Source organism: Bombina bombina, chromosome 9, assembly GCF_027579735.1.
Source record: "Bombina bombina isolate aBomBom1 chromosome 9, aBomBom1.pri, whole genome shotgun sequence".
Lineage (NCBI taxonomy): Eukaryota > Metazoa > Chordata > Amphibia > Anura > Bombinatoridae > Bombina > Bombina bombina.
In genome coordinates, this window is record NC_069507.1 from 156,822,132 (window position 1) to 156,835,047 (window position 12,916).

General features: G+C 41.3%; 1 protein-coding gene across 1 annotated transcript in view; it reads left to right on the forward strand.

Moving 5' to 3' along the window:
• PCGF6 (polycomb group ring finger 6) overlaps positions 1-12,916 on the forward strand; it is a 318,754-nt gene that overhangs the window by 242,449 nt on the left and 63,389 nt on the right. Inside the window, exon 9 of the mRNA XM_053692452.1 lies at positions 4,109-4,195. Coding sequence (XP_053548427.1) covers positions 4,109-4,195 — 87 coding nt within the window. The remainder of the gene's footprint in view (positions 1-4,108; positions 4,196-12,916) is intronic.

A 12,916-nucleotide genomic window follows, 5' to 3' on the forward strand; every position in this document is an offset into this window, starting at 1 on the left:
AAGGCTTGACTATAGAAGAGAAGTTTTTGATGAATTTTCTATAGTAGTTTGAAAAACCCAAAAACCGCTGTACATCCTTCCTTGATTTAGGTTGAGGCCAATCGAGAACTGCGTTTACCTTTTCAGTCTGCATTTGAATACCTAAGGGGGAGATGTTATAGCCCAAGAAGGATACTTGATCTGTGTGGAACATGCATTTTTCAGGCTTTGCATATAGTCTATGCACTCTAAGCCGGGAAAGAACTTGACGAACATGTTTTACATGTTCTTCTCTGGTTCTAGAATAAATGAGAATGTCATCCAAATATATTACAAGACATACGTCCAACAGATCTCTGAACACATCGTTGATAAAGTGCTGGAACGTAGCGGGGGCATTACACAGGCCGAAAGGCATTACCAGGTATTCGAAAAGACCATACCTGGTCCTGAATGCCGTCAGCCACTCATGGCCCTCCTTTATCCTTATTAAATTATATGCCCCTCTTAAATCCAACTTGGTGAAGATGGTGGCATCAGAAAGTCTTTCGATCATTTCTGGAATTAAGGGTAATGGATAACGATTCTTAATTGTACATTTATTGAGTTCGCGGTAATCAATAATGGGTCTTAGACTGGAATCTTTATTTCGCACGAAGAATATCCCAGCTCCAGCTGGAGAAGTGGAAGCTCTAATAAATCCTTTCCTTAAGTTCTCCTCTAAATATTCTTTCAAATGCTCCAATTCAGGGGGGCTGAGAGGATAGAGATGACCGTAAGGGATCTTGGCACCAGGTTGAAGGTCTATCGGACAGTCATATATCCTATGAGGTGGTAAGTTCTCTGCCTCTGTCTTACTAAACACATCTTTAAAATCAGAATATTCATTGGGTAGGTTATCTATTGTTGTATGAGTTTGCATTAATAAATGACCAGTGAGACAAGTATTTCTGCAATAATCTGAATTAAACTTTATTTCAAAAGGGGACCAAACAATAGTTGGGTTATGAAGTTGCAACCACTTCATCCCAAGAACCAAAGTGAAATGAGGAGAGGGTAAGACATCTAAGGACATCAATTCTGTATGTCCACAGATATTCACAAAAACAGGAATGGTCTCATGGGTTATGGGACCAGAAACCATGGGTGATCCATCGATTACTTTGATGGGGACTGGTGTCTTCTTGCAGATCAAGGGGATAAGATTCTGAAGACAATAGTGAAGATCTAAGTAGTTACCAGTAGCCCCTGAATCAATGATAGCGTCATCAATTTTCAGTAGACTTTGTTCCAGCTGTAGAGAAAGAGACAGCGTGCAATAAGATGTCTTTAACTGAGAATGTACAGATGAATTAATAAGTTTAAACTTACATTTCTTAGACTTTAACAAGACTGTGCAGTCTTGAACATTGTGAGTAGGACTGGCACAGTATAAACAAAGATTCTTCATCCTACGGCGTAATTTCTCTTCAGGACTGAGTGGTCCTCTGAGGATTCCTATCTCCATTGCCTCAGGCTGAGGTTTAGCGGAGGCGTAGTAAGGACTGGTAGTAGCAGAGTATGAAATTTTAGGTTTTAAATCTGTTGCAGATTTTTCCGCTTTTCACTCACGGAGGCGGCGGTCAATTTGAGTAGCCATTCTCATAAAGGCGTCTAGAGTTTTTGGTTGTTCAATCCTAGCAAATTCGTCTTTCAAAGCCTCAGAGAGACCAATACGGAATTGGTTCCGCAAGGCTATGGGATTCCAAAGAGAATCAGCAGAAAACTGTTTAAAGTCTGTGATATACTCCTCCACGGGTCTTTTGCCTTGTTTGAGGCTTCTCATGGAGGATTCAGCTGTGAGCTGGATATCTGTATCTTGAAATAATGCATCCATGGATGCAAAGAAAGCTTCTAGTGATCCTAAAATTGGATCCTCTGTCTCAAAGAATTTGTCAGCCCAGTTTCTTGGTTCCCCTCTGAGGAATGATATGGTGGTCAGAACCTTCACTCTCTCAGTGGGGTAAGTCCTGGGTTTCATGGAAAAGAGTAAGTGGCAGGCATTTTTAAACTGCCTGTACATTTTTCTATTGCCTGAGAAATGCTCTGGTAAGGAAACCTGTGGTTCAAGCATAGTCTCAAATTGACTAGATTTCAGTGCAATGGATTCTTTTATAATATTTCTTAGTGCAACATTTTCAACTTGTAAGTCGTGTAAGCCCTGGGCTAACTGATCAACCCTTTGAGTGAGATTAAAAACAACCTGTGGAAGATCTACTGGTTCCATATTTTTTTTTTTTTTTTTTTTTTTTTTTGGGCTTGGTATTATATAATGTTACTCTCAATTAATGTTTGTTATATGGAACACAACAGTAGTAAAAATTTGGTTGTTACACTTTATTTATTGAATCAACTACTGACAAGCAGATTCTGAAAAATAAAGTGTTTTATTATTTCAAAATATACACAGTCTATATCTTTATCTTATAAACACACACTGTATACCTTTTGACAGAATAATTAAAGTATTGGACAGGGAAATATAAGACCACCTTATGGTAAAAACAGGTTGTTAATAACAACTCTGATTCACAGGTTGTTAAATGAAGCAAGCAAGACTGGGCTATGGTAGAAGTAAGGTAAAGTTATTCAGAACACACTCTGGCTCAGCGTGCAGAAAAGTACACAGATCCTGGATTCACACTCAAAGAATAATTTCAGGATGGAGAGCGTAATACTACCTAAATATGTATAATCAAATACTGCAATATTTGTAAGTGGTAGCAAGCTAAGCAGTCAGTAGTAGTATTTGCAGAGAGTGTACCTGAAATGCTGCAGGAGCTGAGAAGTCTGATGTGGAGCAGGCAGGCAGCGTGTGAATGCTAAATGAGGAGGAAGTGAGCCTGTGAAGTCACTGGCAGAGCTGACAGCCTGGAATGTAGCAGCGGCTGCTGCTGAAGCAGAGAGACACTGAGAGAAGGTAATAAATCTTCCTTTACCCCACTGAGGAATCTTGCAGAGGCATCAAATGAGGAAGTAAGTGAGAGTAGGATCCGGTATTTAGGAAATCCAGCAGATATTTCAACCTGTTAGAAAATAAGGCAGAGAGGCTTAGACAACTTGTAATCCAGAGCATAATACAAGGAGTACTCAGTGGATACTGGAACACAATACCAAGCACTGATTGCAATGTGCTGTGTTGTTTTATAGGAGGAGCAATCAATTAGGAGAAACTTCAGAGTCTCTTAAAGAAACAGTGCTCAACCCTGACACAAATGGGACACACAGTTAGCCAACTCCGCTTTCAAATTATAGACCATATTCCCATACATAGAAGAGGGGGCAATAGGGAATTAAAGTTAAAACAAAAAGAAGTATGGTGGATTAAACGTTTGAATACTTTACACCCTTATGGTCTGAATAGGGACTATGATTTGTATTTGTTTTTATAAGATATTCTTTTGTTTTAAAATGTTATGTGTTTTGGGGCCACCAGGGGGCACTTAAGTAAAGCAAATTGCAATACCTGGACAGGTATGAGTTAAACCAATTAGTTCACAGCACTAAACCCTGATTGGCTCTGATACCCTTTTTAAATGTTTGTTCAGTTGTATTTTAACTATGCATGAATAAGGACCATGTAGGTCCGAAACGTCGCTTTTTTATGGTTGTTGTACCTCAATAAAAGAATTTTTCACCTCTAAGAAGTAAGACTGTGCTGTGGTGCTGTTACACTTTGCATATATGGACTATATATATATGGTATTATTTATTTTATTATTTTTTTAAGCAGTCTGTCAACAGTATTTTTAAAACAATAGATAAGCTTGAATATTTTCGTTTAAAAGCATTTGTAGATATAGATTAAAATTAATCACGCATCATGGCAATTTGTCAGATTAAGTAATATAAAAAGCATTTTTCCCCCCTCTTGTGCACAAGGTAATTCAATGTAAGAAGTACAGTAGAACTGAATGTTCTCATTTTCCGTCACATCTTGAGTGAAATTATGATAATGTCCTATTATTAGAAAATTTAAAGGATGCTGACATTATTCGCTACTGAGATAGTAATTTCTTCAGTTACTTTTTATGTGTGTAGCTATGTATAAGATGCAGCATTTTTAAACATATTATCCCTTTTTTTTTAGGTGGACATAATATGTGGTGATCACTTGTTGGAGCATTTTCAGACATTGAGGGAAATTCTTAATGCAATTGGTAACAGTGCAATTCAGGTATGAATTATTATAGTATGAAAGGGACATTAAAGTCATATTTGTATAAAATATATAAAATTGTAGTAATAGTGATCTCCTGGCGTGAATGTATTTGAATTTATTTGCATAGAGGCTTATGGGAACCCCTACATGTACATCAGTTATATAAATATACACAAAGGCCCTTATTTATATGAGGAAAACGGCTTATTCTTTTGAATATAGCTTTCAGAAAGAAAGAAGAAAAAAAAATGTTTACTACATTGTAAAGTTTTAATGAAAGTATACATATTTCTTCTGTTATGTGTGATCAGTCCACGGGTCATCATTACTTCTGGGATATTATCTGCTCCCCTACAGGAAGTGCAAGAGGATTCACCCAGCAGAGTTGCTATATAGCTCCTCCCCTCTACGTCACCTCCAGTCATTCTCTTGCACCCAAAGACTAGATAGGAGGTGTGAGAGGACTATGGTGATTATACTTAGTTTTTAGAACTTCAATCAAAAGTTTGTTATTTTACAATAGCACCGGAGCGTGTTATTACCTCTCTGGCAGAGTTTGAAGAAGAATCTACCAGAGTTTTTCTTATGATTTTAACCGGAGTAGTTAAGATCATATTGCTGTTTCTCGGCCATCTGAGGGAGGTAAAAACTTCAGATCAGGGGACAGCGGGCAGTTGAATCTGCATTGAGGTATGTAGCAGTTTTTATTTTCTGAATGGAATTGATGAGAAAATCCTGCCATACCGTTATAATGAACATGTATGTATACTCTACATTTTAGTATTCTGGGGATGGTATTTCACCGGAATTACTCTGTAAAAGTACATTAAACCTTTTAATAGGTATTTTTCATGTTAAACGTTTTTGCTGGAATGTAGAATCGTTTGCATTAATGAGGTACTGAGTGAATAAATATTTGGGCATTATTTTTCCACTTGGCAGTTTGCTTTAATTATGACAGTTTCGTTTCTCTCTCACTGCGGTGTGTGAGAGGGAGGGGCCGTTTTTGGCGCTCTTTGCTACGCATCAAAAATTTCCAGTCAGTTACTCTTGTATTTTCTGCATGATCCGGTTCATCTCTAACAGAACTCAGGGGTCTTCAAACTTCTTTGAAGGGAGGTAGATTCTCTCAGCAGAGCTGTGAGACTTATATAGTGACTGTGATTTAAAACGTTGCTCTGTAATTTTTATGTTTAAAATTTAATTAGTGTTATTTTACTAATGGGAACAAACCTTTGCTAAAAAGTTGTGTTGTATTTAAAGAGTGATGCTATAACTGTTTTTCAGTTCATTATATTCAACTGTCATTTAATCGTTTAGTGCTTGAGGCACAGTACGTTTTTGTTAATTAAGATTGTAACCGAGTTGCATGTTTATTGCTAGTGTGTTAAACATGTCTGATTCAGAGGAAGATACCTGTGTCATTTGTTCCAATGCCAAGGTGGAGCCCAATAGAAATTTATGTACTAAATGTATTGATGCTACTTTAAATAAAAGCCAATCTGTACAAATTGAACAAATTTTACCAAACAGCGTGGGGAGAGTTATGCCGACTAACTCGCCTCACGTGTCAGTACCTGCATCTCCCGCCCGGGAGGTGCGTGATATTATGGCGCCTAGTACATCTGGGCAGCCATTACAGATAACATTACAAGATATGGCTACTGTTATGACTGAAGTTTTGGCTAAATTACCAGAACTAAGAGGCAAGCGTGATCACTCTGGGGTGAGAACAGAGTGCGCTGATAATTCTAGGGCCATGTCTGATACTGCGTCACAGCTTGCAGAGCATGAGGACGGAGAGCTTCATTCTGTAGGTGACGGTTCTGATCCAAGCAGATTGGATTCAGATATTTCAAATTTTAAATTTAAATTGGAAAACCTCCGTGTGTTACTAGGGGAGGTCTTAGCGGCTCTTAACGATTGTAACACTGTTGCAATACCAGAGAAAATGTGTAGGTTGGATAAATACTTTGCGGTACCGGCGAGTACTGACGTTTTTCCTATACCTAAGAGATTAACTGAAATTGTTACTAAGGAGTGGGATAGACCCGGTGTGCCGTTCTCACCCCCTCCAATATTTAGAAAGATGTTTCCAATAGACGCCACCACACGGGACTTATGGCAAACGGTCCCTAAGGTGGAGGGAGCAGTTTCTACTTTAGCTAAGCGCACCACTATCCCGGTGGAGGATAGCTGTGCTTTTTCAGATCCTATGGATAAAAAATTAGAGGGTTACCTTAAGAAAATGTTTGTTCAACAAGGTTTTATATTGCAACCCCTTGCATGCATCGCGCCGATTACGGCTGCGGCAGCATTTTGGATTGAGTCTCTGGAAGAGAACCTTAGTTCAGCTACGCTGGACGACATTACGGACAGGCTTAGAGTCCTTAAACTAGCTAATTCATTCATTTCGGAGGCCGTAGTACATTTAACCAAACTTACGGCTAAGAATTCAGGATTCGCCATTCAGGGACGTAGGGCGCTGTGGCTAAAATCCTGGTCGGCTGATGTAACTTCTAAGTCCAAATTACTTAATATACCTTTCAAGGGGCAAACTTTATTTGGGCCCGGTTTGAAAGAAATTATTGCTGACATTACAGGAGGTAAGGGCCACGCTCTACCTCAAGACAAAGCCAAAGCTAAGGCTAGACAGTCTAATTTTCGTCCCTTTCGGAATTTCAAAACAGGAACAGCATCAACTTCCACTGCACCAAAACAGGAAGGAGCTGTTGCTCGTTACAGACAAGGCTGGAAACCTAACCAGTCCTGGAATAAGGGCAAGCAGGCCAGGAAACCTGCTGCTGCCCCTAAGACAGCATGAACCGAGGGCCCCCGATCCGGGACCGGATCTAGTGGGGGGCAGACTCTCTCTCTTCGCCCAGGCTTGGGCAAGAGATGTCCAGGATCCCTGGGCGCTAGAGATCATATCTCAGGGATACCTTCTAGACTTCAAATTATCTCCCCCAAGAGGGAGATTTCATCTGTCAAGGTTGTCAACAAACCAAATAAAGAAAGACGCGTTTCTACGCTGTGTACAAGATCTATTATTAATGGGAGTGATCCATCCGGTTCCGCGGTCGGAACAAGGACAAGGGTTTTACTCAAACCTGTTTGTGGTTCCCAAAAAAGAGGGAACTTTCAGGCCAATCTTGGATTTAAAGATCCTAAACAAATTCCTAAGAGTTCCATCGTTCAAAATGGAAACTATTCGGACAATCTTACCCATGATCCAAAAGGGTCAGTACATGACCACAGTGGATTTAAAGGATGCTTACCTTCACATACCGATTCACAAAGATCATTACCGGTATCTAAGGTTTGCCTTCTTAAACAGGCATTACCAGTTTGTAGCCCTTCCATTCGGATTGGCTACGGCTCCAAGAATATTCACAAAGGTTCTGGGTGCCCTTCTGGCGGTACTAAGACCGCGAGGAATTTCGGTAGCTCCGTACCTAGACGACATTCTGATACAAGCTTCAAGCTTTCAAACTGCCAAGTCTCATACAGAGTTAGTTCTGGCATTTCTAAGGTCGCATGGATGGAAAGTGAACGAAAAGAAGAGTTCTCTCTTTCCTCTCACAAGAGTTCCATTCTTGGGGACTCTTATAGATTCTGTAGAAATGAAGATTTATCTGACAGAAGACAGATTAACAAAGCTTCTAAATGCATGCCGTGTCCTTCATTCCATTCAACTCCCGTCAGTAGCTCAATGCATGGAGGTGATCGGCTTAATGGTAGCAGCAATGGACATAGTTCCCTTTGCACGCCTACATCTCAGACCGCTGCAATTGTGCATGCTGAGTCAGTGGAATGGGGATTACTCAGATTTGTCCCCCACTCTGAATCTGGATCAAGAGACCAGAAACTCTCTTCTATGGTGGCTTTCTCGGCCACATCTGTCCAGGGGGATGCCATTCAGCAGGCCGGACTGGACAATTGTAACAACAGACGCCAGCCTACTAGGTTGGGGCGCTGTCTGGAATTCTCTGAAGGCTCAGGGACAATGGAGTCAGGAGGAAAGTCTCCTGCCAATAAACATTCTGGAATTGAGAGCAGTTCTCAATGCCCTTCTAGCTTGGCCCCAGTTAAAAACTCGGGGGTTTATCAGGTTTCAGTCGGACAACATCACGACTGTAGCTTACATCAACCATCAGGGAGGGACAAGAAGCTCCCTAGCAATGATGGAAGTATCAAAGATATTTCGCTGGGCAGAGTCTCACTCTTGCCACCTGTCAGCAATCCACATCCCGGGAGTGGAGAACTGGGAGGCGGATTTCTTGAGTCGCCAGACTTTTCATCCGGGGGAGTGGGAACTTCATCCGGAGGTCTTTGCCCAAATACTTCGACGTTGGGGCAAACCAGAGATAGATCTCATGGCGTCTCGCCAGAACGCCAAACTTCCTCGCTACGGATCCAGATCCAGGGATCCGGGAGCGGTTCTGATAGATGCTTTGACAGCACCTTGGAACTTCAGGATGGCTTATGTGTTTCCACCCTTCCCGCTGCTTCCTCGATTGATTGCCAAAATCAAACAGGAGAGAGCATCAGTGATTCTAATAGCACCTGCATGGCCACGCAGGACTTGGTATGCAGATCTAGTGGACATGTCATCCTGTCCGCCTTGGTCTCTACCTCTAAGACAGGACCTTCTGATACAGGGTCCATTCAAACATCAAAATCTAACTTCTCTGAAGCTGACTGCTTGGAAATTGAACGCTTGATTTTATCAAAACGTGGTTTTTCTGAGTCGGTTATTGATACCCTGATACAGGCTAGGAAGCCTGTTACTAGAAAGATTTACCATAAAATATGGCGTAAATACCTATACTGGTGTGAATCCAAAGATTACTCCTGGAGTAAGGTTAGGATTCCTAGGATATTGTCCTTTCTGCAAGAAGGTTTAGAAAAGGGTTTATCGGCTAGCTCATTAAAGGGACAGATCTCAGCTCTGTCCATCTTGTTACATAAGCGTCTGTCAGAAAATCCAGACGTCCAGGCATTTTGTCAGGCTTTAGCTAGGATCAAGCCTGTGTTTAAAACTGTTGCTCCGCCATGGAGTTTAAACTTAGTTCTTAACGTTTTACAGGGTGTTCCGTTTGAACCCCTTCATTCCATTGATATAAAATTGTTATCTTGGAAAGTTCTATTTTTAATGGCTATTTCCTCGGCTCGAAGAGTCTCTGAATTATCAGCCTTACATTGTGATTCTCCTTATCTGATCTTTCACTCAGACAAGGTAGTTCTGCGTACTAAACCTGGGTTCTTACCTAAGGTAGTCACTAACAGGAATATCAATCAAGAGATTGTTGTTCCATCCTTGTGTCCAAATCCTTCTTCAAAGAAGGAACGTCTTCTACACAATCTGGATGTAGTTCGTGCCCTCAAATTCTACTTGCAGGCAACTAAGGATTTTCGACAAACGTCTTCCCTGTTTGTCGTGTACTCTGGTCAGAGGAGAGGTCATAAGGCTTCGGCTACCTCTCTCTCATTCTGGCTTTGTAGCATAATTCGTTTAGCCTATGAGACTGCTGGACAGCAGCCTCCTGAAAGAATTACAGCTCATTCTACTAGAGCTGTGGCTTCCACTTGGGCCTTTAAGAATGAGGCCTCTGTTGAACAGATTTGCAAGGCTGCAACTTGGTCTTCGCTTCATACTTTTTCCAAATTTTACAAATTTGACACTTTTGCTTCTTCGGAGGCTATTTTTGGGAGAAAGGTTCTTCAGGCAGTGGTTCCTTCTGTATAATGAGCCTGCCTATCCCTCCCGTCATCCGTGTACTTTTGCTTTGGTATTGGTATCCCAGAAGTAATGATGACCCGTGGACTGATCACACATAACAGAAGAAAACATAATTTATGCTTACCTGATAAATTCCTTTCTTCTGTTGTGTGATCAGTCCACGGCCCGCCCTGTTTTTTAAGGCAGGTAAACATTTTTTTAAATTATAATCCAGTCACCACTACACCCTTGGCTTCTCCTTTCTCGTTGGTCTTTGGTCGAATGACTGGAGGTGACGTAGAGGGGAGGAGCTATATAGCAACTCTGCTGGGTGAATCCTCTTGCACTTCCTGTAGGGGAGCAGATAATATCCCAGAAGTAATGATGACCCGTGGACTGATCACACAACAGAAGAAAGGAATTTATCAGGTAAGCATAAATTATGTTTTCACACATTTTGTTGTACAGTTCTCACAAGATAGCAAGAGAACAAGAAAAAATTGATAATAGGAGTAAATTAGAAAGTTGCTTAAAATTGCATGCTCTATCTCAATCACAAAAGAAAACATTTGGGTTCAGTGTCCCTTTAAGCCTTTGGCTGGGGTGTCTTTGCCTCCTCCTGGTGACCAGGTTCTTATTTCCCAAAAGTAATGAATGCGGCTGTGGACTCTTTCCCACGGAAGAAAATGAAATTATCAGGTAAGCATAATTTGTTTTTTATTGTTGGCTTTTTGGTACTGAAAATAAGCATCCTTACAAAAAAGTGTTATTTTATTTTCCATTGTGACTTAATAATAAGAAATGTTGTTATAAAATCAAAGTACTGACCTTTCTTTCTGGTTTAGACACATACAATATTCTTTGGAGAGGGCCCAAAAAATAATGGGAGCACCACAAAGTGGCTTATGGGCTCTTAGGTTAAGCAAGTCTGTTCTATACTGTTCCCTTTTTGAAACACTTCTTTCCTTTCTGCTTGTAAATGAGCAGAAGCAACTATTTTCAAGCTTTAACACATTAAGCCACCAGGCTTAATAGGTCACACTACTAGGTCACAGGGTTCTTTGCCCAGCGTACCCTGTTGATGTAGTAGCTACGTCCTACCTTCTGCCTCATGCTACAGTCCCGGCTGTCAGCTCTGCCCGCAGCCAGAGGCAGAAGGCACCCTCATATGGTAAAGGAGCGCTGATCGTGCTCCTGTTAACATATGAACTTAGAACACTGATGAAAATAGTGACACTATTGGAGGGTGGGGCATCACAGCAGGGATGACGAAGGGGTGGTTCCCTACCTACCGAAAAGTTTTTCTCGTGAGGGAAGGGGAGGGATAAGCTTCTCCTCTGCAGTAATGGGTGAGGGAGGGGGACTCAAGTGACAATCGGTTTGTGAGGGAGGGATTGCTACACTACAAAAAGATTTTATTATTAAAAAAAAAAAAAAAAAAAAGTATTTCTTTCCTAAGATATGGTGAGTCCACGGCATCATCAATTACTGTTAGGAATATCACTCCTGGCCAGCAGGAGGAGGCAAAGAGCACCACAGCCAAGCTGTTACGTATCACTCCCCTTCCCACAATCCCCAATCATTCTCTTTGCCTTCGTATATGGAAGAGGTGAAGATTTTGGTGTCTGATAAAATGATTTCTACAAGCAAGTTTTTGGGTCTAGCCGTATCCCACGTTAATCTCTTGAGTAAGGGTAGTGCTGGCATTCAAGCAGTTAGGAACTTGTAATGTGGTCCTTACTTGGTTTTTCCTAACATTGTGCTTTCCTAGTATAGAAAATAAGAGTAGGTTACTCTGTTCTTTCTTTTCTACAGGTCTCTGTCAGGAGCTGTGTCCTTACATACCTAGTGAGCTGTCTACATGCAGAACAGTGGATTTGGCAGGTAAGTGCCTTTTTCTTCCAGGTGGAGAGACTATGCACTTACAGTATTCACTGCATATAATTTTACAAGGGACACAGTAATCCTAAGGATAAGTTGGGCATGGAGCAGGGCATTGCGACAGACTGTATCCTTTCAGAAATTAAAAGGTTAAATAATGTTAGGCTCATATATAGTTTTCTGAGAGAAGCGTGTTTAGGAAACTTTTCATTTTGTGAGGTCCTTTGTTGTTAAGGACGTAGGAATTGCAGTCCTGTGATTTTGAACTGTGAGGCAGTTAATGGGCATCTGTGAAACTGACAAGTGGCAATGAAGCAGGGAGCGCTTTAGCATGACATTGCATTATGCTGTAGTAAGCGTAACAAGGAAGTGGTTTCTTTTCTTGTTTCGCACCTGTCTGTGGCACAGTTATTATCATGTGACACTCCTTCGACTTCTGTGTTCAGAGCGGTGCCAACGATGAGAGAGAGGGTGTTATTCTGAGTTCCTCTCTGGAGTTGGTGGCAGGTAGGCGCCTCAGCTAAGACTGAGGTGTGGGGTATCCTGAGGTTTTATTTTGTGAGTGCATAGTCCCTCAGTAAAATTGTTAGATAAAAATGTTGAATATACCCTAGCTAAGTGTTTCACTGGTAATACTACTGAGATCATGTCTGATACAGATCAGGATCATGATCAGTTGAAGCTTGGCCTCAGCTGTCTTTAGCCCGGTTTATCAGGTTCCAGTCAGACAACATAACCTCAGTGACTTATATCAACCACCAGGGATGAAGTTTACAATTGTCTGTCTGCCATCCACATTCCAGGACTAGACAACTGGGAAGCGGATTTTCTGAGCAGACAGACGTTTCATCCTGGGGAGTAGCAGCTCCATCCGGAGGTGTTCTCCAGTTTAACCCTCAGATGGGGGGTGCCAGAGCTGGATCTGATGGCATCTTGGCAGAACACCAAGCTTCAAAAGTATGAGAAATATTAATCAGGAAATTGTTCCTTTCTCCTACATTTGTGTATCCGGTCCACGGCTTCATCCTTACTTGTGGGATATTCTCAATCCCTACAGGAAGTGGCAAAGAGAGCACACAGCAGAGCTGTCCATATAGCTCCCCTCAGGCTCCGCCCCCCCAGTCATTCTCTTT